We start from the raw sequence: 23,222 nt of genomic DNA, 5'->3' as shown, positions 1-23,222 counted from the left end.
GAGACAGGGAGAAGCATATGAGTGTGGCTGTGTGTGAAACAGTAACATTTATGCATGTGTTAAATATTGAATTTATTTCAATACCACCATTCTAGTTTGAATGATGTTATTTTGTTATAAATGGTTAAAATATAAATATACATAAATGAGCAAATGAAAATATGCTCACTAAATTAACAAAAGATTTTTAATCAAGGGGGAGGGGGAGACATCACATATAGATGTAAAGGAGGTCACAAAGATTTCTAAAAGAGAGAGAGAGAGCATTAGATTGCGTCTTCAGCCTCACAGAGAAAGGTAAAATCAAGGTTTGATTTTTGCAATTTATTATATATGTATTTTTGGAGTATTTTCAAGCAGTGGATGTTTGAATCTCAGCATGTAGAATCCATGGATATGAAGGGCCAGCTGTACCCTCTAAAAGTATAGTCAACAACAATATTTGGAGGTTTCAACAAATAAAAAATCCAGTTAAGCCAAGGGATGAAATATATTAAATTAATATTGTCAAAGTTCATTAACATAGACTAGTTCTAAGTAACCCCTACAGAAGGATTTCATATTAGAAAGTCATAATGTTAGACAGTGGATGATGAAAATTAAATAGAATTACAGTAAGTCTTCTGAATTTCTCCATCTGAAATGATGCGTCTTCTATAGTACCTATGTTACTTTTAATACAGTGTTTTCAGCATCTTTAGCTCAACATGGATACTGATCTTGTATCTCACAGAAGTATAATACTGTAATGATTTTATTGTTATTTTAATTAGATTTACGGAAAATCAACCAGTGCCATTATCAAGTTTAACCTCTTACAGTCTTGCACATCATTTTGGTCCAATATACATTTATAGTTAGCACTAAAGAAACCATCACTCTTAGAAGCAAATTATTACCTTCATATCTGTCTCTCTTGGAATGTGATCCTTAAAGTCTTCAATTGAACTTACAAGGAAAGGAATGTGATAGGATAAGACCTAAGACAAAGAAATATGTTACAATAAAATTCTCTTCCGTTGTGCTTCCCTAGTCAACATGTTATGACCCTGTTTGATTTATGCACCCACCCTCAAAGGGTCCATCTCAAGTAAGAGCCCTGACAACATAGGGGTTACCTGCACTGGAAAATAAAGTGGCTTCAAACTGATTTGAAGCCAAGCTGGGCAGACAACGTATGAGGCGAAACTGGGTGGAAATCAACAGCAAGCACTTAGGGCTAAAAAACGGAGCAGAAAGAAGCTCCGATACTCCACCTTAACACAGAACATGTGCATCATTGCACAAGCATATAAACAGCATGGCACCAGTACGGGACTGTGGGAAAACAAAAACGTAAAAGTAGACTAACAGGGTAGGTGGCCAATAATGCAACGGATGTAATTACAACATACAGAAACCAGATAGTCCAACAGGAAGCATGGGGTGAAGAGGTCATGTATGGGAGGGCGCCTCCATGATTGTGCTTTGCCAATATGTCACTGGGCACTCCAATGCACTGAAGCACTATATAGGCAGTGTATTGCACATGCAACTGTGTGGCAGGTCACACAGGTGTCCAATGGGATGGCAGCTGGGCAGGAGAACAGAGGTGGTCACAGGTGGTGTGTTCATGTGATGGTGTGCATGAATAGTGGAGAGGCAAAAAATATAATAATGAGCAGCATGGTTTGATGCTGCGTAGTCCAGACAGCCCATTGGAGCTGGCTGTGTGGACAGTGGAACTTCCACCTGCTTTTGTAAAAACGGGCATCAGCCTGACTCTTCCTGTCCATCTGCTCAGACCCATAATGTCCGAGTTTTGCAAAAAAATAAAAATAAAAAAATGGGGGGGGGGGGGGAAGGGGTGCTTCTATTTAGCCCAAATCTGACATGTAATTTATAGAGCAGACAACTGGGATAAACCCTCCACATATTTTAAAATGCACCACACTATGAACTGAAGGTTTGATCCTCTCAAGTAAAGGTATTCAAAATCTTTATTTGGGTTTCAGTTATAGCTGATTATTAGTGTTTAACAAACGCATTACTAGTGCTGCTCCTATTATAGTGGGCCCTTGGTATCCACTGGATACCAAAATCTGTGGATGCTCAATTCTCATTATTTACAATGGTGTAGTAAAATTGTGTCCCTGATATAAAATAACAAAATAAAGGTTTGATTTTTGGATTTTAAAAAAATATTTTCAAGCTGAGGATGGCTCAATCCCTGGATGCAGAACCATGGATATGGAGAGCTGACTGTACTGAACTTAGTCATTTTATTAGATTTATACTCTGTTTTCCTCCTGTGTAAAGACTTCTTTAACACAAAGCTATAATGATAACCCCACTACTTACATCTCTAAGGGCTTCTTGTGCCAGTGACCGGAATGACAAGATAACGCCAATAATTGTCATTCTCTTCAAAACACTATCAACAGCTGAAAGAAAAATAATTGAAGATGTTGGAAGATGAGTATTTACTTTGAAAGGCATAAACATCCAATGCCACTATTTTAAAAATATTTTAATTGACAAGACAAATGTAATATAATATAATGAACAGCAAAGAGCTAAACATATAATAATAATTTTATTTAATTTCCCGCCTCTCCCTGCGGATCAAGGCGGGATTAAATCAATAAAAAGGATACGATACATATGTAAAAGTAGTAAAAAGAAATATAAACAATAGAATATTAATATTACTATTAATTCCATAAAATAGCTAGGTCAGTGCCTGGATGTCTAAAAACATACAGTCGTACTCGGAAGTGGGGTCTTTTATCTCGCAGAAGAAATTCATCTTAAGTGCCTTCTTAAAGACATCTAAGGTGATAAGACGGATCTCCTCCAGTAAGCTGTTCCGCGGCGGTAAACGATCTATGGGAAGTTGTTAACCTGTTTTTGTGATGTTCCAATAAATTGTTCCCTGATGTTCTGAGAGTGCGGGGCGGATTGTGTAGGGAGAGGCGTTTCTTCAAGTAATTCGGGCCCAAGCCATGTAGGGCTTTAAAGGTAATTACCAACACTTTGTACTGCGCCCGAAAGCTAATTTGCAGCCAGTGAAGAGATTTTAACACTGGTGTTATATGGGCCGACCTATGTGTTCCAGTGACTAATCTGGCTGCTGCATTTTAAACCAATTGAAGCTTCCGAACTTGATACAGAGGCAGCCCCATGTAGAACGCATTACAGAAATCTAAACGAGAGATTACCAGTGCAAGTACAACAGCTTCAAGGTCCTTTTGATCCAAGTAGGGATGCAGTTGGCATATCAACCGAAGTTGGTACCAAGCAGTCCTGGCCATCACATCTACTTGAGATGATAGCTGTAGAGATTAATCTAGGAGTACTCCCAAACTGTGAACTTCATCTTTTAGGAGAAGTGTAACCCCACCCAGGACTGGCTGACAAATTTCCATCCCTGGACTTGGGGTACCTATCGCAAGTATCTCTGTTTTTTCTGGATTCAGCTTGAGTTTGTTTTCCCTCATCCAGCTCATTACCGACCCAAGGCAGACATCTAGAGGAGAGATGTCATCCTAGTCACTGCAACAGTCGGAGACATAGAGAAATAGATTTGGGTGTCATCAGTGAACTGATAACATCACGCCACATGTCTCCGAATGACCTCTCCCAGAGGCTTCATGTAAATGTTAAACAGCATGAGGGACAGGGACGCCAGATGTCAGCTCTCTTTTAGATGAGCAGCTGTCCTCCAGCATCACCATTTGGAATCTGCCCGAGAGGTAAGAATGGAACCACTGGAGCACAGTGCTCCCAATATCTAACTCCCTCAGGCATTCCAGAAGGATACCATGGTCTATGGTATCAAACATCGCTGAGATGTCCAAGAGTACCAACAGGGTCACACTTCCCCCGTTGATGCCCAGATGGAAATCATCGACTAAGGCGACCATGGCAGTCTCAACTCTGTATCCCACCCTGAAACTGGTTTGAAATGGGTCCAGATAACTGGCTTCATCCAAGACAGCCTGGAGTTGGAAGGCAACTGCCCTTTCGATCACTTTGCCCAAGAACGGTAAAAGGGAGACTGGTCTATAATTACTTCTCACCAGGGGATCAAGGGAATTTTTTTTTTAAAGCAATGGTTTAACTATTGCTTGTTTTAATTTAGATGGAAATACCCCCTCCCTGAGGGATGTATTAATTATAAGTTGTAGTAATATTTTCATTGCATCCCCTCCCTGGGCGGTCAACCATGATGGGCAAGGATCGAGAGGACATGTTGTCCTCCTAACACTTCCAAGAAGCTTGTCCACTTCCTCGATATTTACAAACTCAAAGTGATCCAGTCTAACATAGTCCACGAGTCACTGGACACCTCTCTTACAGTTTCTGTTGTAATGCCCACATCCAGATCGACCCTTATCTGAGAGATTCTGTCTGCAAAACATGTCTGGCACAAGCTTAAATTTACAACAAACTAAAGTGACAAAATTGACAGCACACAATTAATTAGCTTTGCATCTATCTAAGCTTTCTGGTGAAAGCTCCCCAAAACATTTCCAGATGTCCACCACACTAATTATGATTTTGAAGTGTGTTTCAAACACATAATAATAGTTGAGGAACCAAGGATCTTTGCTAAGTAGTGGGTTCTAAATCTCAAGGAACATACAGAGGTACCCCGGGTTACGAAATTAATTCGTTCCGCCGCCGCTTTCGTAACCCGAAATACTTCGCAAGCCGAAAAACCCATAGGCGCTAATGGGGAAAAGCCGCGATTTCGTGCGAAATAGCGCCGAAAAGCACCAAAAAATTTTTCGTAACCCGAAAAAACCTTCGTAACCCGGAACAGTTTTTTTAAATGGATTTTTTTCGTAACCCGGAAATTTCGTAAGGCAGCGCATTCGTATCCCGGGGTACCACTGTATTCAATTCTTTGGAAAAATGCTTCAACAGCACATCAACATACTTCATTCACAGAGCCGCTCCAACTTTTTTGCTGGCAGAGTATTACAAAAACCAAGATAAATACAATACATAATAAAAGTTATTAAAGAGACCTCAGCAGGGTACATACTATGGACTATAAACCATTTCTGTTCCTGTATGGACTCAAGTTGTTCCGACTATATACAAAATTCCCCTTTTGAACAAAAACGCTGGTTGTTATTGAGCACCAGGTGTGTTAACAATGTGTTATAATAGTTTTTTTCTCCAGTGTCTATCAATCTGATTCTAAGTCCAATTCATGGAGCTAGATTTGACATAAAAACCAAACCTGGGGTGGACCAGACAGGCAAAATAAAGCAGTTTCTAACTATTTTGTAATTGAGGTGCTTAGATGATGCATGCCTCCAAAGCAGGTGGAAACCAGACAGAAACTGTACTCTGGGGCTAAAAACCAGAGCAAACAGAATCTGGGATAGTTCAGCTTAGCACAGAAGATGTACATCTTTGCCGCTGCATATAAACACTGCGACTTGAGTGCAAGGCTGCAGCAAAGCAAAGAAATGAAAGTGCAACAACTCCAATGGATTTAATTACAACATACACAAACCAAATAGTCCAATGGGGGGCATGGGGTGAAGGAGGCATGTGGGAGGGTGTTCCATGATTGTGTTCTGCCAATGTATTATACAGGCAGAGCATCACATGTGCAACTGTGTGGTCGATCAAAGGGGCGGCCATACAATGGAATGGCATCTGGATGGACATGGGAGGTACTTGGGGAGGTCGCTGGCAGTGTATTTATGAGATGTTGCACTTACATGTTGGAGAGGCAACAAAATAAAATTACCCAGCAGTGTTGCTTGATGCCACACTATGCAGTCAGGCCGTGCACATTCAGCTCACTTTGGGAGTGGGCTATGCAGGCAGCTGGGTTTTTCCTCCTGCTTTAGGAAAAAGCAGGCGCTTTTTCCTGTCCACCTGTTCTAGCCCTCCATTTATCAGCACAGTTCTACAAGACTTTATTCATATGGACAAATGTTTTGTGGCTGTGGGGGCTGCAAAAAAAAGGGCTGGGGATACAAGCCTATCCACCCACCCCAAGCTCATCCTTTGCTTGAAGTATCACATCCTCTTGTATGATGAAAGCAAGGCAAACAGTAAGACCATCAAGCAAATCAAGCTCCCAACAATCAGAAACTGGGTGAGTATAAGGGCCCTTTCTACAATCCTTGCACCCCACCTGGTGTTATTGAGTGCTTTCTCTAAGAAGCCAGGGAAGATTTCTTATTTTGACAAGCTATAAGGTTTTATCGTTTGAACATTTGTAATATTTTAATTCTGTTAATGGGTCTGCAGAATTTTTTTTTAAAAAAATTACAAATGCTGACATGCTTGTTTTACTGGTTAGCACAAATTTCATTCTTTATTTAAATTACTTTACTTGCCAATTCTAAAGTATTATGTCTTTTTAAATTTGTGCTTTGTTTTATTTACTGTTTCTTGCTTTCTGAACCTTTTGTTATAGAGCGACTCATGATAAATACTTACATGATAATCTTTTGAAGAGAGCTGCCATCTGATCTGGTTTATCAAAACTGGTCCTCATTTGTGTTAGCACTTCAACATTCTCTACCACAAGTTTCTAAGACGAAGCAAGATCTCAGGTCAGGCATAGATCTGAGTATAGTAATAAGTGCATGCTTTAGGACATTTTAGTGGAGCAAGCAGGAAACAGAGCTCATGAAATCCAGATGTTCCTACTATCAGACCAGAACTACTTGATTACATTAAGTAAGGTCCTAAAGAGAAAACCTGCAATGCAGTAATAAAGGCTCTCCGTTTCACAAAGGCCTTTTCCCTAGTTTTTGCCCTTAGATTTGCATTGGGCTATTTTAACAGAAAGTGAATTGCAACCTCAATATCCTTCATCCAATACACAATGAAAACAACAATTTTCATGAACCATTATGATTTTTCACTCTTTAGTCTACTTTAGAGCTAGTGTAGTACAGTCAGCCCTTAGTATCCATGGAAGGTCCATTCCGGAACAAACACACCCGATATATAAAAAAATTGCGGGACCTCAGGTCCTGTGGTTTTCCATGGCCATGCATGTATAGCCATTAGGAGTAATGGGGCTTGCCATACACAGATGCGTAAATCTATAGATGGCAAGGCCACGGGTAGGGTGGGCAGACTGTATAGTGGTTTGAATGTACACTTGGTCTTCCACATTCATGGTTTTGACACTCATAGTTTTGATTATTTGCGAGCCCAAGACTGGGTGTGCACATGCTCCTCCTGCCCTCTTCCTCCCAGACTTTTCCCCTCAAGGGAAAAAAGCCCAAGAGGGAGAAGCAGGGAAGAGTAAGCATACCAACCCCACTCCTTTCCCAGTTGGTTGGGAGCCTGGGGAAGGCAGGCACCTATCCACCAGGGAAAGAGGAGGGGAGCCAGTTAAAGGGATTGGAGGGTGGAGGGGAAGAGGGGTGTGAGAACCTGGTCCTCCTCCCCTGCCCACCTCTCCTTTAACTGGCTTCCGTGGGGGGGGGGGGAAGAGTGTTATTTGAGGTTTTACCACATTCATGGAGGTCTTGTGCCTTTAACTCCCATGAATGTGGAGGGGGGGGGGCAATTTAATTATTTATTTCATTTGCATGCCCACTTTCTCCTGAAGTGAGAAAAGTGTCAAAGCAGCTCCCAGAAAGTCACAGAAAACAAGAAAAATAATTAAAAACAACAATTAAAATTATTACATAAATAAATTCCATAAGTGTTTGAATCGCTGCTCAGTCATGGAAACCCACTGGGTAACCTTGGGAAACTCACACTCTCTCAGCCTCAGAAGTAGTCAAGAAGAAACCCCCTCTGAACAAATTATCCAAGAACACCTTGTGATAGGTTTACCTTAGGGTTGCCATAAGTCAAAAATGACTTGAAGGTACACAACAAGTCTCTTTAGTATTCCTCCTTCAGATTCCCCCATACACACCCAAGCTCATCAGTCAATAAAAAACAAAACAGAACAAAACAAACAACAAACATCCAAATTACTGTCCTAACTCTTGTGTCCATAATACTTTATGGATACTCATTCCTCATTAGATTACAAAAGGAAAGTGAAAACCTAGCAGTTAAATGGAGTTTTGGGGTTTCTTCCATGCAGCACATAGCACAGCATAAAATGTTAAGGATCCCTCCCTGCCCTGCCCCGGCCCCTTCAGTCCATCAGGTTTTATTAAGCCCCTGGCTTTTTCAGCGAGAAAAGAAACAGAGACTGGGGCTGCATCCTTCCTGTTTATATTTCCCAGCTACCCATTTGATTTATTGTCCATGGGAGTTAACAGATGCAGCACATAAAGAGGAGCAGAATGTGTTGCTGTCTGTACTGGGCAAAAGGGTATTAGAGTCCTCTGTCTATATGGCAGTTAGCCAATGCTCAGTTTAGCTTTACTCAGTTTGGTCCCTGCAAAAGATTTAATTGCTGACCAGAACAAGAGATGCTGATTACCTGAAACAAACCAAGGCTATCTTTTTAGGGAGAGGAAGAATATGGGTCCTTGCAGAAATATTAATCCCCCTTGATTCTTGCATATTTTGGAACTGAAATGGATTTAAGTGCCATTGTTATACTACTACTACTACTATTATGTATTTCTTACCCACCTCTCCCATGGTTCGAGGCAGGGAACAACATCAATTAACAAAAACACCAGTTAAAATACATCAGTTAAAAACACAGCAGCTATAACATGAAGTACACAGGATACTCAACACTGTGAAGATGCATATCATAAACAGTTATCAAAACATGTCTGGGATAAGGTTAGCTGAAGAACCAGTCAGGGTTGGCTCTTAAGGGTTGGTCTACAAACATCCCCTGGAGCATCAGAGAAGTAACCAAAAGGCCAATGGTTACTCTGATGGAGCTGGCAAGATCTGAACCCGAGAGAGGAAAACGATCCAAGGCACAGTTATCACCCAGATGCTTCAGAAAAGTGGGCTTTATGGAAGAGTGACAAGAAGGAAACTATTGTTGAAACAAACCACAATCAAAACCCACATGGAGTCTGCATGTGATCACATGTGATACAGCAAACATACAGTATGGACAAATGTTTTCTAGTCTGATGAAACCAAAACTGAACCTTTTTGCCTTGCTGAAAAACATTATTTGTGGTTGCACCATCATGCTGTGAGGATGCTTCTTCTTAGCAGAGTCTGGGGAACTCATCATGATTAAAGGCAAGATGGACAGAGCTAAATGCAGGACAATACTAGAGAAAAGCCTGTTTCAGACTGCAAGGGATCTGAGAGTAGGGCAAAGTTACCTTCCAGCAATGATCCTAAATGCACAGATAAAATAACATGGGACTTGTTTTTGTTTACTTACATTTTGTGTCACATAAAAATATTCGAATCTTCACAATGCTGAGTATCTTGTATATCAAGCACAAGATCATAGAATCATAGAATGATAGAGTTGGAAGTGATCGCAAGGGCCATCCAGTCCAACCCCCTGCTACACAGGAAATCCAAATCAAAGCATCCCCGACAGATGGCCAGCTGTTTAAAGACCTCCAAGGAGGGAGATTCCACTACACTCTGAGGGAGTATGTTCCACTGTCAAACAGCCCTTACTGTCAGGAAGCTCCTCCTAATGTTGAGGTGGAATCTCTTTTCCAGTAGCTTGCATCCATTGTCCTAGTCTCTGGAGCAGCAGAAAACAAGCTTGCTCCCTCCTCAATATGACATCCCTTCAAATATTTAAACAGGGCTATCATATCACCTCTTAACCTTCTCTTCTCCAGGCTGAACATCCCCAGCTCTCTAAGGCGTTCCTCATAGGGCATGGTTTCCAGACCCTTCACCATTTTAGTTGCCCTCCTTTGGACACGCTCCAGTTTCTCAATGTCCTTTTTGAATTGTGGTGCCCAGAACTAGACACAATATTCCAAGTGGGGCCTGACCACAGCAGAATATAACTTCCCTTGATCTAGACACTATACTTTCATTGATGCAGCCTAAAATTGCATTGGTCTTTTTAGCTGCTGCATCACACTGTTGACTCATGTTCAACTTGTGGTCTACTTGGACTCCTAGGTCCCTTTCACATGTAGTTTCATTCAGCCAGGTGTCCCCCATCCTATATCTGTGCATTTCATTTTTCTGCCCTAAGTGCAGTGCCTTACATTTCTCCGTGTTTTGTTAGCTTTGGCCCAGCTTTCTAGTCTATTCAGGCCATTTTGAATATTGTTCCTGTCCTCTGGGATATTAACTCCTCCTCCTAGTTTTGTGTCATCTGCAAATTTGATAAGTATGCCCCCAATTCTGTCATCCAAGTCATTGATAAAGATGTTGAACAGCACTAGGCCCAGGACAGAGCCCTGTGGGACCCCACTGGTAACTTCTCGCCAGGTTGAAAAGGAGCCATTATTGAGCACCCTTTGGGTTTGGCCGGTCAACCAATTACAAATCCATGTAACAGTTACTTTGTCTAGCCCACATTTCACTAGCTTGTTTGCAAGAATGTCATGGGGAACCTTGTCAAAGGCCTTACTGAAATCAAGATATACTATATCCACAGCATTCCTTTCATCTAACAAGCTGGTAATTTTACCAAAGAAAGGGATAAGATTTGTCTGGCATGACTTGTTTCTCTGAAACCCATATTGACTTTTTGTGATTATGGAATTGCCATCTAGATGTTCACAGACTCTTTGTCTAATGATCTGCTCCAGAATCTTTCCTGGTATTGATGTCACACTAACTGGATGATAATTGTTGGGATCCTCTTTTCCCCCCTTTTTGAAGGTGGGGACAACGTTTGCCCTCCTCCAGTCTGCTGGGACTTCTCCTGTTTTCCAGGAGTTCTCAAAGATTATTGCCAATGGCTCCGATATTATATTTGCCAGTTCTTTTAATACCCTTGGATGGAGTTCATCTGGTTCTGGAGACTTATATTCATTTAGATTAATCATGTATTCCTGTACTATCTTTTTACTTATTCTGTGCTGAATTTCCCCTATTCTGTCCTCTGCTCCATTATCCTCAGGTTGAGCACCTACTGCCTTTTCTGACAAGACTGAGGCAAATAAGGTGTTGAGTAATTCTGCCTTTTCTCTGTCTTCTGTTAGCATTTTGCCATCTTCTTCACACAGTGGCCCTATCCTTTCCTTTTTCTTCCTTTTGCTGCGGACATATCCAAAAAGCCCTTTTTATTGTTCTTAACCTCTCTAGCAAGCCTGAGTTCATTCTGCACTTTAGTTTTTCTGACTTTACAACTACATGTGCTTGCTATTTGTTTGAATTCCTCTTTGGTTATTTCCCCATTTTTCCATTTCTTATACATGTTCCGTTTAAAACTTAGCTCAGCTGAAAGTTCCTTAGTCATCCATCCTGGTTTCTTGAGACCTCTCCCCTTTTTCTTTCTCACTGGAACTGTTTCAAATTGTGCCTTCAGTATCTCCCTTTTGAGAAAGTCCCATACATCTTGAACTCCCTTCTCTTTTAGTATTCTTTACCATGAGATCACCCCCAGTATTTCTCTAAGTTTACTAAAATCCGCTCTCCTAAAATCTAGAATGTGCGTCTGACTATGCCTGGCTTCTCCTTTCCATTGTATAACAAACTCCAGGAGTACATGATCACTTCCACCTAAGGATCCCACCATTTGTACTCCATTAACTAGGTCAAGTAAAACCATTTCAATTCCAAGTTGAAACAACAAAAAGTGGGAGAGGCAATGATGGGTGAATACTTGTGCAAGTCATTGCACAGGGGCCAGTAATGACTGAATAACAGTATCAGAATTGCAGCCAACAGAAATGAAATGAGCCACATGCTTCTCCAGATAAAGAATGAACTGTTTGGAAGCTCACATAGAAACAGTTAAGTTGTATGTGAGAAGCTCCTAATAACTAATCCCATGAACCTAAGGCTGTTCTTGACATGTGTTGCCTGAACAGCTGCCCTAAGTAACACCAGACCTTTGCCTTTGTCAAGAAATGCAAACTGGCTTCTGAAGTTTTCTTTTCAAAGCAAAAGTGGTAAAAAATATATATCAAAGAAATGAATACAAAAGCACAGGCTACTCTAAAATAGTTAGTGGACCCTTCTCTTACACAGAGGATCCATTCTAGACCCCACTGCGTAAGGGAAAAAGTACTTATGTTTGTGCTCCACTGAAAATAATGGGGTGTGTGCCTGTGGAGTGCGTGCATGATTGTCCCCCCCCTGGTGTGGCTTCTGTGTAGGCTGGAAGCCACGTATGGTGCGCCCACGTATGGTGCGGGCACACTGTATTTAGATCCAGTCCATATATTATTTCATTCATGTTACTACACATGCTGCTTTTAATTATAAAAGCAATAATCATAGAGTAACAATGAACATTACCTTGAGTTCAGCAACTTGTGAGGAAATGTGCCACATGAGACTTTCACTCAAGAACTTCATGCCATATGGACCAAGGAGTTCTGACAGCGCCCTCATTTCTGTGGAATAAAAAATGTATCCATTTTACACACACTAATTATATAAGCTTAATTTAACCTAGTTACTCCACTCTATTAGGGCTATTTTAGTTTTCAATATGCCCTGTCTCAAAAGCTGTGGATAAATAACATAGTATAGTGGGCTCTTCTCTTACACGGGGGATCCATTTCAGACCCCCACGAGCAAGGGAAAAAACTTGTATGCTCGAGCCCCATTGAAAACAATAGAGCATATGCATGCGGTGTGGTGGAGCACACGTGTCACTGTTTTTCCTGTGGAATGGCTTCAGCGTAAGCTGAAAGCTGTGTATGGTGTGGGTACACTGTAATAAAATACTTGTGTGTGTGTGAGCGTACAGTGTAAAACAGATGAAAATGAATTCCAAGTACTCTCCACACCGCTACCTGAGCCACTCTCTCCAGAGGTTTGCTCATCAGATTGCCTTCCCCTCCCTAAAATAATTTCATTATACCAGACACAAGGCTTACATTGTTAACTGTCATCAGTTGCTATTAATTGCCATCTCACCCTAACCTGCAAAAATTCAGACCGTTAAACAAAACTCAAACACCAAACTTTATTATGCCAACCAGAAAGTGCCTATATTTTCATTGCCTTTGTTGAAAGGAAAGATCTGGCCTTTATTCTTTCTGCATCTTCTGTATTAAAGGCTAGGAGGGTATCTTGAAGGTTTCTCGTATAAGTCAAAGCTGACTTGATGGCAATTAGCAACAAACTAATCTAAGATGAACTATACAGACTGCTAGAAACCATCAAAGCTAGTTCAAACAGGAAAGTTTCACTAGCCCATCAAAAGAAGCCCAAAGAAATAGAGCACCAGACTGTCCAACTATGTAATTCTGGAATATATGACTGAGGTCTGGATCTAGAGATGACTTGCAGCAGTGGAAAGGCGTTTCCATTTGAGCAAGGTAGCCCCAAATTCTCCTGATTTTCTCAGCCCTCCATGTCTCACCATAGCCCTTTCCTTCAATTTTCAAGAGCAGGTTTTGGGAATGTGCTGTAGTGGGAACAGAAAACTCCATTGTGCAAAAAAAAAAAAAAATGTATGTGTCAAAATTTTTACATGTCTCCTTCCAATATACTATTCAGAATTTTTCCATGTAGGAAAGATTCTTGAATTAATGTAAAACAAAGCAAAACAAAATGTTAACAAAATAATTTTTGCAAACAAACAAATTGTTACATTTAACTATGGAAAACTTACCTGAAATATCTGAATATTCTTCTGCATTAAATGTCAGTTCATTCTCAGTAGGCAAGTTCACAAATGCTTTCATTGCTGGGAAATAAGCTATATGTCCATTACTGACTTGCCTTAGCAAGGTTTCCAGATACCTTAAAGAAAAACCAAATTGTGTTCAAAATAGACAATTAAATTTCTACCATTATTTTTCTTAATACACCAAGTTTGATAAAAATTATACAAAAATGAATTTTGCTTTTGAAAGCCATTATTAAACCATACCAATTCATGTATATTAAACGTGGCAAGTCCTAAATATATCCTCTTAATGGCTAATAATATTAATTTAAATAAATGGTTCTTCACAAAGGAAACACAGGTTAGGAGACAGCAACACTACATTGAGTGAAATCTGCTATTCAAATATTACACAATTCAATTTTCTAAATAAATGAGACTCAGTTTCAAGTCATGCAGAGAAGTAGAGCCTTATTTCAAACTAACTTTAAATTCACAATTCACATTACCAGATGTGATTTGTTGCTTTCTCTTCCATCTTATAGTACTTCACCACCCAATTCTTTTCATATAAAAGCTTGCCACTCACAGTAACAAAAAAAGGGTACAGATTTTAAGGTATAAGTGAAATTCTTACCAATTTGTGTACAGACTGGTAATAGTTGGCTCCCCGTGACTATCTAAATGCTGTGTTTGCTGAAGGAGAACATTATTAAACACTCTTGTGATGTCAATCTGTACATAGTTTTCTATTGATTGGAGCACTGTCATGTAAGCTCTTACACTTGTTAACAACTCAGAAGGCTTTGCAATCTCTTGTGTTGCCTGATTATACATTGTCATGCCAACAATTGACCTTTGGGAGACAAAAAATTGCACTGGAATGAAATGAATGAATAATTCTATTGCTTGGTTAATGCCAATACAGAATGATATGAATGGAAATTATGGGCAGAAAACTGAAATGTAAGTAATCATCACATAATTATTTTTATCATGAGAATGGCCAGATTTCAGGCCTGGTCTCTTACAAGTCTATTGAGCAAACAGATCTAGGGCATTTACAACTTAACAGCCATCCTGAAGGATACTTATATCACCCAGGTACAACTGCAAGCACAATGCCAGGTCTTAAACATCTTCAAACTGCAATAAAAGAAAGCAATTCTTCCATTGTCAAGTTGAGAAAGATGCCTTAAAAATCTAGAAAGTCTAATACCAAACTGTAGCCAGCCATTTATTTCAGTATGGGAAAAGGTGCATCATTACGTTAAAAAAGTGAATTAAGAACATATTTATACCTAACAGCAATAGTCATGAGACACTGTTAAAATAAGTGTGATCTCAGTTCTTGCCTTAATAACTTTTGCTCATCTTCCTAGAGATAGGACTCTATTGCATACTTAGAATAGATAATGATTAGACCAATTCAAACTGATACTACAGGATCCCAGACATTAAGCAACAGGGTTGCACATCTGTTGTCCTGTATAGCTCATCTGCCTGTACATAATTTTTCCTCTATGTGAAACAGAACTGATTCCTTAAATCAAATCTTAATTATTTTAAAATTAACATGCAAAACTTAAGGTGTATGGTGAGCTATTAAGCTGGTAGGAAGGTAGCAGAAAATAACCCACAAACAAAAAAATCCAACAAATTGGAAATGTCAACGCAGGATTAATTGTTTGTTTATATTGGATGAGAATACAATTTTTAAAAAATGACTATTTTATTAAGTCCTAGCCAATAAGTCTCAGTACTGAAAGAACTCTGTTAGTTTTTTTTTTATAAGTTTACCCTGTTCACAGACATGCTTTTAGAGGTCTTATATCACAAACTGGCACATAAGAAAAATACAAATGGCACAGTAACAACCCACCCACAGTGAGAAATATTTAAGATATAAATAGCAGAATATGTTTATATGGGTTATGAAACTAACCATATTTTAAATAGTAAAATGAACTATTATTTGGTAGTCCAACTTTTCTGCTCTCTGTTAACAACTGCTTGTTTAAAGGCTAGGAAAAAGCTCTCTGTATACAGGTATACCTAAGTTAATGAAGCAGAGCCTGGGCAAAAAAATGGCACCAGAAGAAAAACAACATGGAGAAAATAGGGACGGGCCTCAATATCATTTTAAAAAAAGACTTGGTTGCAGCACTGGGTCTGCTGCACCAAATAATGCAATAAACTTTGATCTGGGGAAAAACAGAATTCTATTCTAGCTGTGTGTGCCTCCCTACAACAGGCAAAGTAAACAGCAGCTGCCTACTGAATCCCTTATTAAGCCTGCTGGTTACCAAAATATGGAGAAAAGGGGACAACAAATAAGCCTCCCTCACCTACTCCCTCCAATATATTAAAAATAAGCATATAGCTGGCATTCTCAATAATTTATGATGACATATGTCCAACCTATACTAAAACAAATCACTTTGAAAGTCGTTACAAAGGTCAGAATTCTCTTCTGGCCAAACAATGGCCCAAAGCCCCAAGCCCACCTAGTAATCTGCATAACCCTACCACCACCACCACCACCACCACCACCACCATTCCAACATGACTATTTCTGGTTTATCAGAGATCAGGGGGATCAGTGGCAATGCATCAAGGTACCTTCCTTTAGCTGGACATAGTGCAAGGCCTCCAACTGCAACAAAGTCCCAAGGATTTGAAGGTCCCTGCAGATGCAAGTACCACAGAGTTTGTGAATGCCTGAGGGGCCAGTCCTAACACAGATGCCAAGAGTATTTTCTAAGCCATCTGAATGTTATGATTGTTGAAGTATATAAGTCTCTTGGAGTTATAAGGGCAGTGGGTTATTAGCATAACATTTCAATTTACTTCAATTCCTCTGTAAATCCATTGTGAGCAGCCATAAGTGAAGGGAGACAATAAGTAACTGACAAACATGGCAGTTTCTTTTTCACACATTTTGATAACTCTCAGAAACTGTTCTGAAAACACCTGATACAAGTCTGTTGTTGAAACAAAGCAGACCTAAAGGTAGCCAATATTATGAAGAACATTTTCTTGGAAAAGGTATGAATTAACTGATGTAAAAACCTATTGTTTTACATGGCAATTTTTTGCCAAAAATACTCCAAGTGTTTTTAAAAACCCACGTCACACTTCTTCAAATAACATTTTAATGAATATTTCAGTTTAAAAAATATATTATCCACCATAACTAAAACTGCCAATCAGCCTTACTTGGTAAAGCGGATTTCCAGATGAGACGTTAAATATTCCCTTGGAGTAAAGGTGTGTTCCCAAACAATCATATTTGGAACATAGTTGATTGAGAAGCAGAGCTCAGAAAGTGCTGTGTGCAGTTTGTCCAGACTTCGGGAGAGGATAATGAGAAAATAAACATATTCACACAATTATAGATGTCACATGATTAACATCAAAAACATTAGAGATTCAACAATTTCTTAAAAGGAGGATATATGATAATGGACCGTCTAGCTTACTAATATCATATACTGTAGTATATTTACACAAAGTAAGAAGAGCATTGTGCATATAGACTATATGAGATTTATTTTTGTCTCATTAAATTGTTGAATAGAAAAGCTGCTAAAATAGGCTTGCTGTGCAGAACTAAAATTTAATAAAGTCATTTCTAGAAAATAAACATTTGTTTTAAAAAAAGTATCTATAACTACCTTAACCTGGCTCTGGATTTAAAATGCATATGAAGAGAAATTCAAAACTTATGTAAGAAACAAAGATCCAAAACACATTGCAGAAATAATCCAGTTTGAGACCACTTTAACTGCCTTGGCTCAATGCTAGAAAATTCTGGGAACAATAGTTCTGTGAGGCATTTAGCCTTTCCTGTCAGAGAGTTGTGGTGCCATAATAAAGTTCAATTCCCAGGATTTCCTAGCACTGACTGGATTATTTCTGCAGTGTGTTTTGCACCAAAGAGAAGCTAAGAAAGATAAGGATTAATCTCTTTAAAAATACTCACTTGGTCACCACCAGCCTGTTTTTTCTCATGCTTTCTACTCCTGGTTTTTCCCTTTCTGGCTCACCTTTCTTACCCGTCTGCTTTTTTGACTTTTTGTTGACTGCTTGACTGATGGTTTTGGCACAATGCTTTGGCAGCAACTTTATAAGAAAGAAATAACCAACCTTTAGTTTCAAAAAAGGGTTATGGTTCACCAAAAATAAAATAAAATAAAAAATAAGAAACAAAAATAAAAACCAAGCCCAAAAAACGAATCACCATTTCACAGATTATACTCTGTCTTGTTAACTGCAAATTTCATTTTTTAAAATTCATTTTTCCATTTTGTTTCCAATATTTTATACATTTGCAAACTATTCAGTCAGTAATAGCAATATTATCTGGCTAGAACTTACCTAAAGTGATTTCAATGCACAACTACTCTTTTAGTTTAATAGTAGAACAGGAGATACCTTGGCAAACAAAAATAGTATAATAACAATAGCAAGTACATTTCTATACTGCTTATCAGTGCACTTAAGCACTCTCTAAATGGTTTAAAATGTGTAAACTAATTGCTCCCAACAAGCTGGGTACTCATTTTAGCAACCTTGGAAGGATGCCAGGCTGGGCCAACTCTGAGCCCCTAGCTGGTATTGAACTCACAACCTTCTGATTTGTGAGTGGCTCCAGTACAGGCATTTAACTACTGTGCCACCAGGGCTCTGCTATAATTCTGTTTTATAATTATATAATTATAAGTATATAATTATATTAAATATAATAATTATAGTTCTGCTATAAATCTTTTTTTGTACAGTGTGGATTGGCAATAACATGATTAATGAATAGAGAAATATTATTCACAGAATACAAACTTTTAACTGGCTGTAGCACAATTCCCATCTCAAGCATTCAAAACAGGTGAACTGGCACCTCTTTGCATCTCAGCTGTTCAGTGGCAATCCTATCTCCTCATATTAGTTGTTCAGTTTCAAGAAAGTACACCACTTGCTCCTCACCTAACTGCACCAACACAAGCCAGCTCTTCCACACAGCAGTTTTTTGGATCTGGCAAATGCTTGTCACCTCTCCTCACATCTCACCCTCTGGCCCCCGACCACCACTACTATCACCACACGCTTTTTGTTGAGACCATCGAGCTTCCTTTGCTGCACACAAAACATTGACTAGTTTAGACTCTTAAGAGCAGCAGCTGCAGCAGCAGTGAAGACACCTCTTCCCACATTACAGTAGCTGGGTGTTTGGCTGGGCCACACTGGCGGGAGAAGAGTAAGGGAGGGAAAGGAAGGAAGGAAGGAGGGAGGGAATTTCTGCTCCAACCAAACACCAACTGCTACAGTGTTAGACGGTGTAGCTTCGTCACTGCTGCAGCTGCTCCTGAAAGCCTATACTTAGCCAAGTATTATGTGTCTGTGCAATGACAACAGAGAAGGAGGTGGTGGCAGCAAAGAAATAAAATGTGGGCAGAGAAACTCCCAAGACACACCCTATATCACATACAGAAGTGTTCTGTATTTCAGATTTTTTTGGATTTTGGAATACCTGTAGTTGGATATACATCATGAGACATAATGAAGCTGGAGAGAGACTGAGCTGTGAAATGGTAGCATGGAAAATGGCATGGATTCCCACCATTTAACAAATTCTTGTGTTTCTCTCCAGCTGTGTCACTCTCGTCTTGCAAATACAGTACAGGTACTACACTACTTGTGTTGTAGCTCAAAAAGTTTTCAATTTTGGGGTACTTCAGATTTTGGAATTTTAGATAAGGGATATTCAACCTGTACTATTTTTCATATTATACAGCAGCTGTCATTTTGGGTGAGTGAAACCTTGTATATAGAAGGATATCATTCATTCCAAAAAACAAACAGTATCTCGGGGTATTTCCCCCACCAACAATTTTCTATCAATAAAACTCAAATTATGTCCTGGGGGCAGGAGGGAAAAAAGAACCTCTATTTTTTTGTCTCTCACACATGATAATGATATGTCCTTAGGCGTAGGCATGGTCTAGTGATAAAATTCCTACCTGGTCACTTAGAGTACACTGCTCTGTGCAAATGTCTGTGATAAGATTTCGAGCCTGCTTAGCCATTTCATCCAAAAACATGTTACAAAGGGAGAGGCTACGGTCACCAATGTGATGTCTCTATGAAGATAAAGGAACAAACATCTTTTTAGAATTTTTTTTACCATAAGTAACTAATGGTTATCTATTACTGAAACATATTTGCACAAATCCTATTTAAACAAAGAACAACCATAAATCATGTCACATCATTAAGAGAACTGGAAGCAAATCTCATTTATGGAGCCTCAAAAAGATTGTTTGAGCTACACTCTCAACAGGAGTGTCTTAACTTTTTACAAAACCCAGCCACTGGGGAAAAAAACATCCCTCACATAGAGACAGTGACAGCATACATAATTTTTCTGTTCTATAACATGTATACTATGTATACATGAAATGACTGTGTACGGGGAAAAAATTCTCTCAAATGCCTGTTTAAGAAAAAAAAGTTTTGTCATGGTTCTCTATGAAACAAGTGCTGAGAAAGAGGTTTTTAAATAGCTATAAGCTTCAACATACTGTCTTTCGAAAATGTGCTCCAAAATGAACTGGCATCTTATTTTCCATGTGCAAATCATTAAAATATTATGCCTTCTTTTACTGAATTTGGGAGACTTAGAAAGTAGTTCAAGTTAAGATTTCCTCTTCAATTTACAGGCTGATTGAACATGTGTTTCTTTATGGCATTATACCACAACCTTTCATAAATATATTCAAGGAGGCTCAACCCTCAGCATTATCAGAAAGAAAATATATTATCACAGTGGGTAACTTCATTTCTATCCCAAAACAGTTTCTAAGGGAACATACATAATGAAAATATACAATTCAATTTATTTCAATAATCCAAACTATTAAAGCTATCTAATGAGAGCATGTAATTACAAATTCCCTCCCTCTTTTGAACGTTATGCCTTTCCTCTTGGCAAAATCATCACTGTTTTTATTTGTTTCTCCTTCTCACAGAACAATTCAACATAAAGACAACACAAAATATAACAACAAACACTTCTTTTTGTAACTGCTCCCCATCTCCACTTTTTGCACATGCACATATCACTTTCATGATCACTAGCAGACCACTGCATTGAATATCCTGGGTTGGATCCATTAATGTGAGTAGATGTGAAAGGGCACAGGTGCTATAGGGGGAAGGAACACTAAAAAAATCACCTTGCATTTTCAGCCTCCTAAAAAATCATGCAACTCTGCGTTTAACTCTTTTTATTTCATCAGACATGAGATACTTTACTCTCTCCACCAGTATTCACATTGCTAGCTTTGCATACCTATACACTGGTACCCCGGGTTACGAAATTAATTCGTTCCGCCGCCGCTTTCGTAACCCGGGATACTTCGTAAGCCGAATAGCCCATAGGCGCTAATGGGGAAAAAGCCGCGGCTGCGCCGCGGCTCCATTTAAAACAGCGCCGGGGGTTTTTCGTAACCCGAAAAAACCTTCGTAAGCCGAAACAATAAATCCCTATGGGATTTATTCGTATCCCGAAAATTTCGTAACCTGGGTATTTCGTAACCCGGGGGACCAGTGTATTACTTCTCTTTGCAAACATCACATTGGGAGTTGATACTCCAGAGCAGGTTTGGGGCAATATGTGGTGTGGAAAGGTTGTTTACTTTCTTTGCATTGCTTTGATATAAAAAATATTCTATTCAAACTTTTGAACAGCAGTATTTAAATTTCATAGTTTCTCTTTACATACACGAATGTAACATAGTTTTGGCTATCTCAGAGTATAGCATGACAATCAAGGGGGAAAACATTGAAAACTTATGATCTGTGTGAGTCTTTTAATAGGATCTGCTTTTATAAGCCCTGGCACTCACTGCTTGCTTTACAAAGAAGAAGAAGAATGAAGAGCAGAGGCTTATCCACATTGCAGAAATAAGGCAGTTTGACACCACTTTAACTCTATCACACAGAATCCTGGTATTTGTAGTTTGGTGAGGCATTAACAACAACATTAGCAAGGTCTCAAATCAGGGGTATGTCCAACGTGTAGTCCTCAGCGTAATTCAAATAATTTTGCAAGTAACTAGTTCAGGCCAGTTGCAAGACTAATCTCTCACCTCCGCAAGCCCCCACTCCCAGCTGATTGCTGGGTGGAGAGAAAGAAGAGATAAGAATGCCACTTTTCTGTAAGGTTTGGTCCCCAACAAATTACTGCCCTAAGGAAATTTGGTCACTCAAAAAAAAATGTTCCTCCAATAATGCAGTATATCTGCACCTAAATCTTCTAGGTTATCTCCTTCTGCACAGACCTGCTTATGTAGTTCATTCAACAACTGAGTCCTGTTAACTCTGTCCTCCATCATCCAAAAACACTTGGGGAGGATGCATGCCAGGTTCTTTCAAATGGCAATATGGGCAATGCTATACACTCTTCCCAAAGAAGGCCTATCATTCTGCTTTTTTTTGGGGGGGGGAGGGGGGCAAATCACCAAAACGTAACTTTTTAGTGAAGCCTTCAGCCTTAAATAGCCAATTTCTGTTGTCTATTTTTGCTTGCCTTCTCTCTCCACAACAGTTCATCATTTTTAAAATCCCGAGTTTTTAAAATTCTGATTGTGAGCTGCCTTCAGAGCTATTATGGAAAGGTGGAATATAAATAGTTTAATAATAAGTTGGAATATTTTAAAGACTGTATTATTTGATGATGTGGCTGAGCTAAAAACTACTGATTTGTAAGTAGCATAAGCCTGCAAATTTGGAGTACTCTATTTGTTTTTCCTCAAACATGAAGAGGAGTGCCTATGGTAACAAATTAGGATTTTTAAATATCAACTATGTTACAATCCTGCATGGGATGTAGCGGTTAGTAGTTAAGACACCAATTCTAATGATCGGAAGATTGTAAGGTTGGCAGCTTGAGGCCTAAGTGCTGCATGATGGGGTGAGCTCCAGTTACTAGTCCCTGCTTCTGCCAACTTAGCAGTTCGAAAGCATGCAAATGAAAGTAGATAAATAGATACCACTTCAGTGGGAAGTTAACAGTGTTCGGTGCAGTCAGTTGGCCACATGACCACCAGAGCAGTCCTCGGACAATGCTGCCTCTTCGGCTTAGTAACAGAGATGAACACCATTCCCTACAGTCGGTTACAACTACACATTCACTTCAAGGGACCACTTTTACTTTTTTTAAATGTTACAATCCTACCACTGCATGGATAAATGAAAACAGTAATGTCACCCAGATTCTCTTACTATCTGTGCAAGTAGTACTTTAAAATATATTACCTCTTCTGGGCACAGCTCATGAGTGCAGCTCATAAAGTGAGTGCAAAGCAGTGGGAATGCAATTGAGTATCTGGATTGAGAAGGCAATTCCAAACATTGCTGAAACATCTTCTCAAAAGCACGGCTATAAAAGCTGTTTGGAAACAAAAATTAAGTTTTCATGCAACACAGACAAAATAAATGTAAATCAAGAAATATAATAGATGTGACCAAGTACATAATAAACTTCAAATGCAGATTTCATCTACAGTCCACATAATAATTGAAAATTACCCAA

The 23,222-nt window shown here is 39.2% G+C and overlaps 1 protein-coding gene across 1 annotated transcript in view; it reads right to left on the bottom strand.

Moving 5' to 3' along the window:
* The window catches only part of NCKAP1 (NCK associated protein 1), an 86,415-nt gene that overhangs the window by 6,345 nt on the left and 56,848 nt on the right, over window positions 1-23,222 (bottom strand). The window contains 10 exon segments of the mRNA XM_042452940.1: window positions 900-980; window positions 2,341-2,423; window positions 6,454-6,547; window positions 12,304-12,401; window positions 13,631-13,761; window positions 14,265-14,483; window positions 16,847-16,978; window positions 17,613-17,752; window positions 19,648-19,767; window positions 22,946-23,078. Coding sequence (XP_042308874.1) covers window positions 900-980; window positions 2,341-2,423; window positions 6,454-6,547; window positions 12,304-12,401; window positions 13,631-13,761; window positions 14,265-14,483; window positions 16,847-16,978; window positions 17,613-17,752; window positions 19,648-19,767; window positions 22,946-23,078 — 1,231 coding nt within the window.

Source organism: Sceloporus undulatus, chromosome 1 (assembly GCF_019175285.1).
Source record: "Sceloporus undulatus isolate JIND9_A2432 ecotype Alabama chromosome 1, SceUnd_v1.1, whole genome shotgun sequence".
In the NCBI taxonomy this organism is placed as follows: Eukaryota; Metazoa; Chordata; class Lepidosauria; order Squamata; family Phrynosomatidae; genus Sceloporus; species Sceloporus undulatus.
This window is presented reverse-complemented; position numbering and strand designations above follow the sequence as displayed.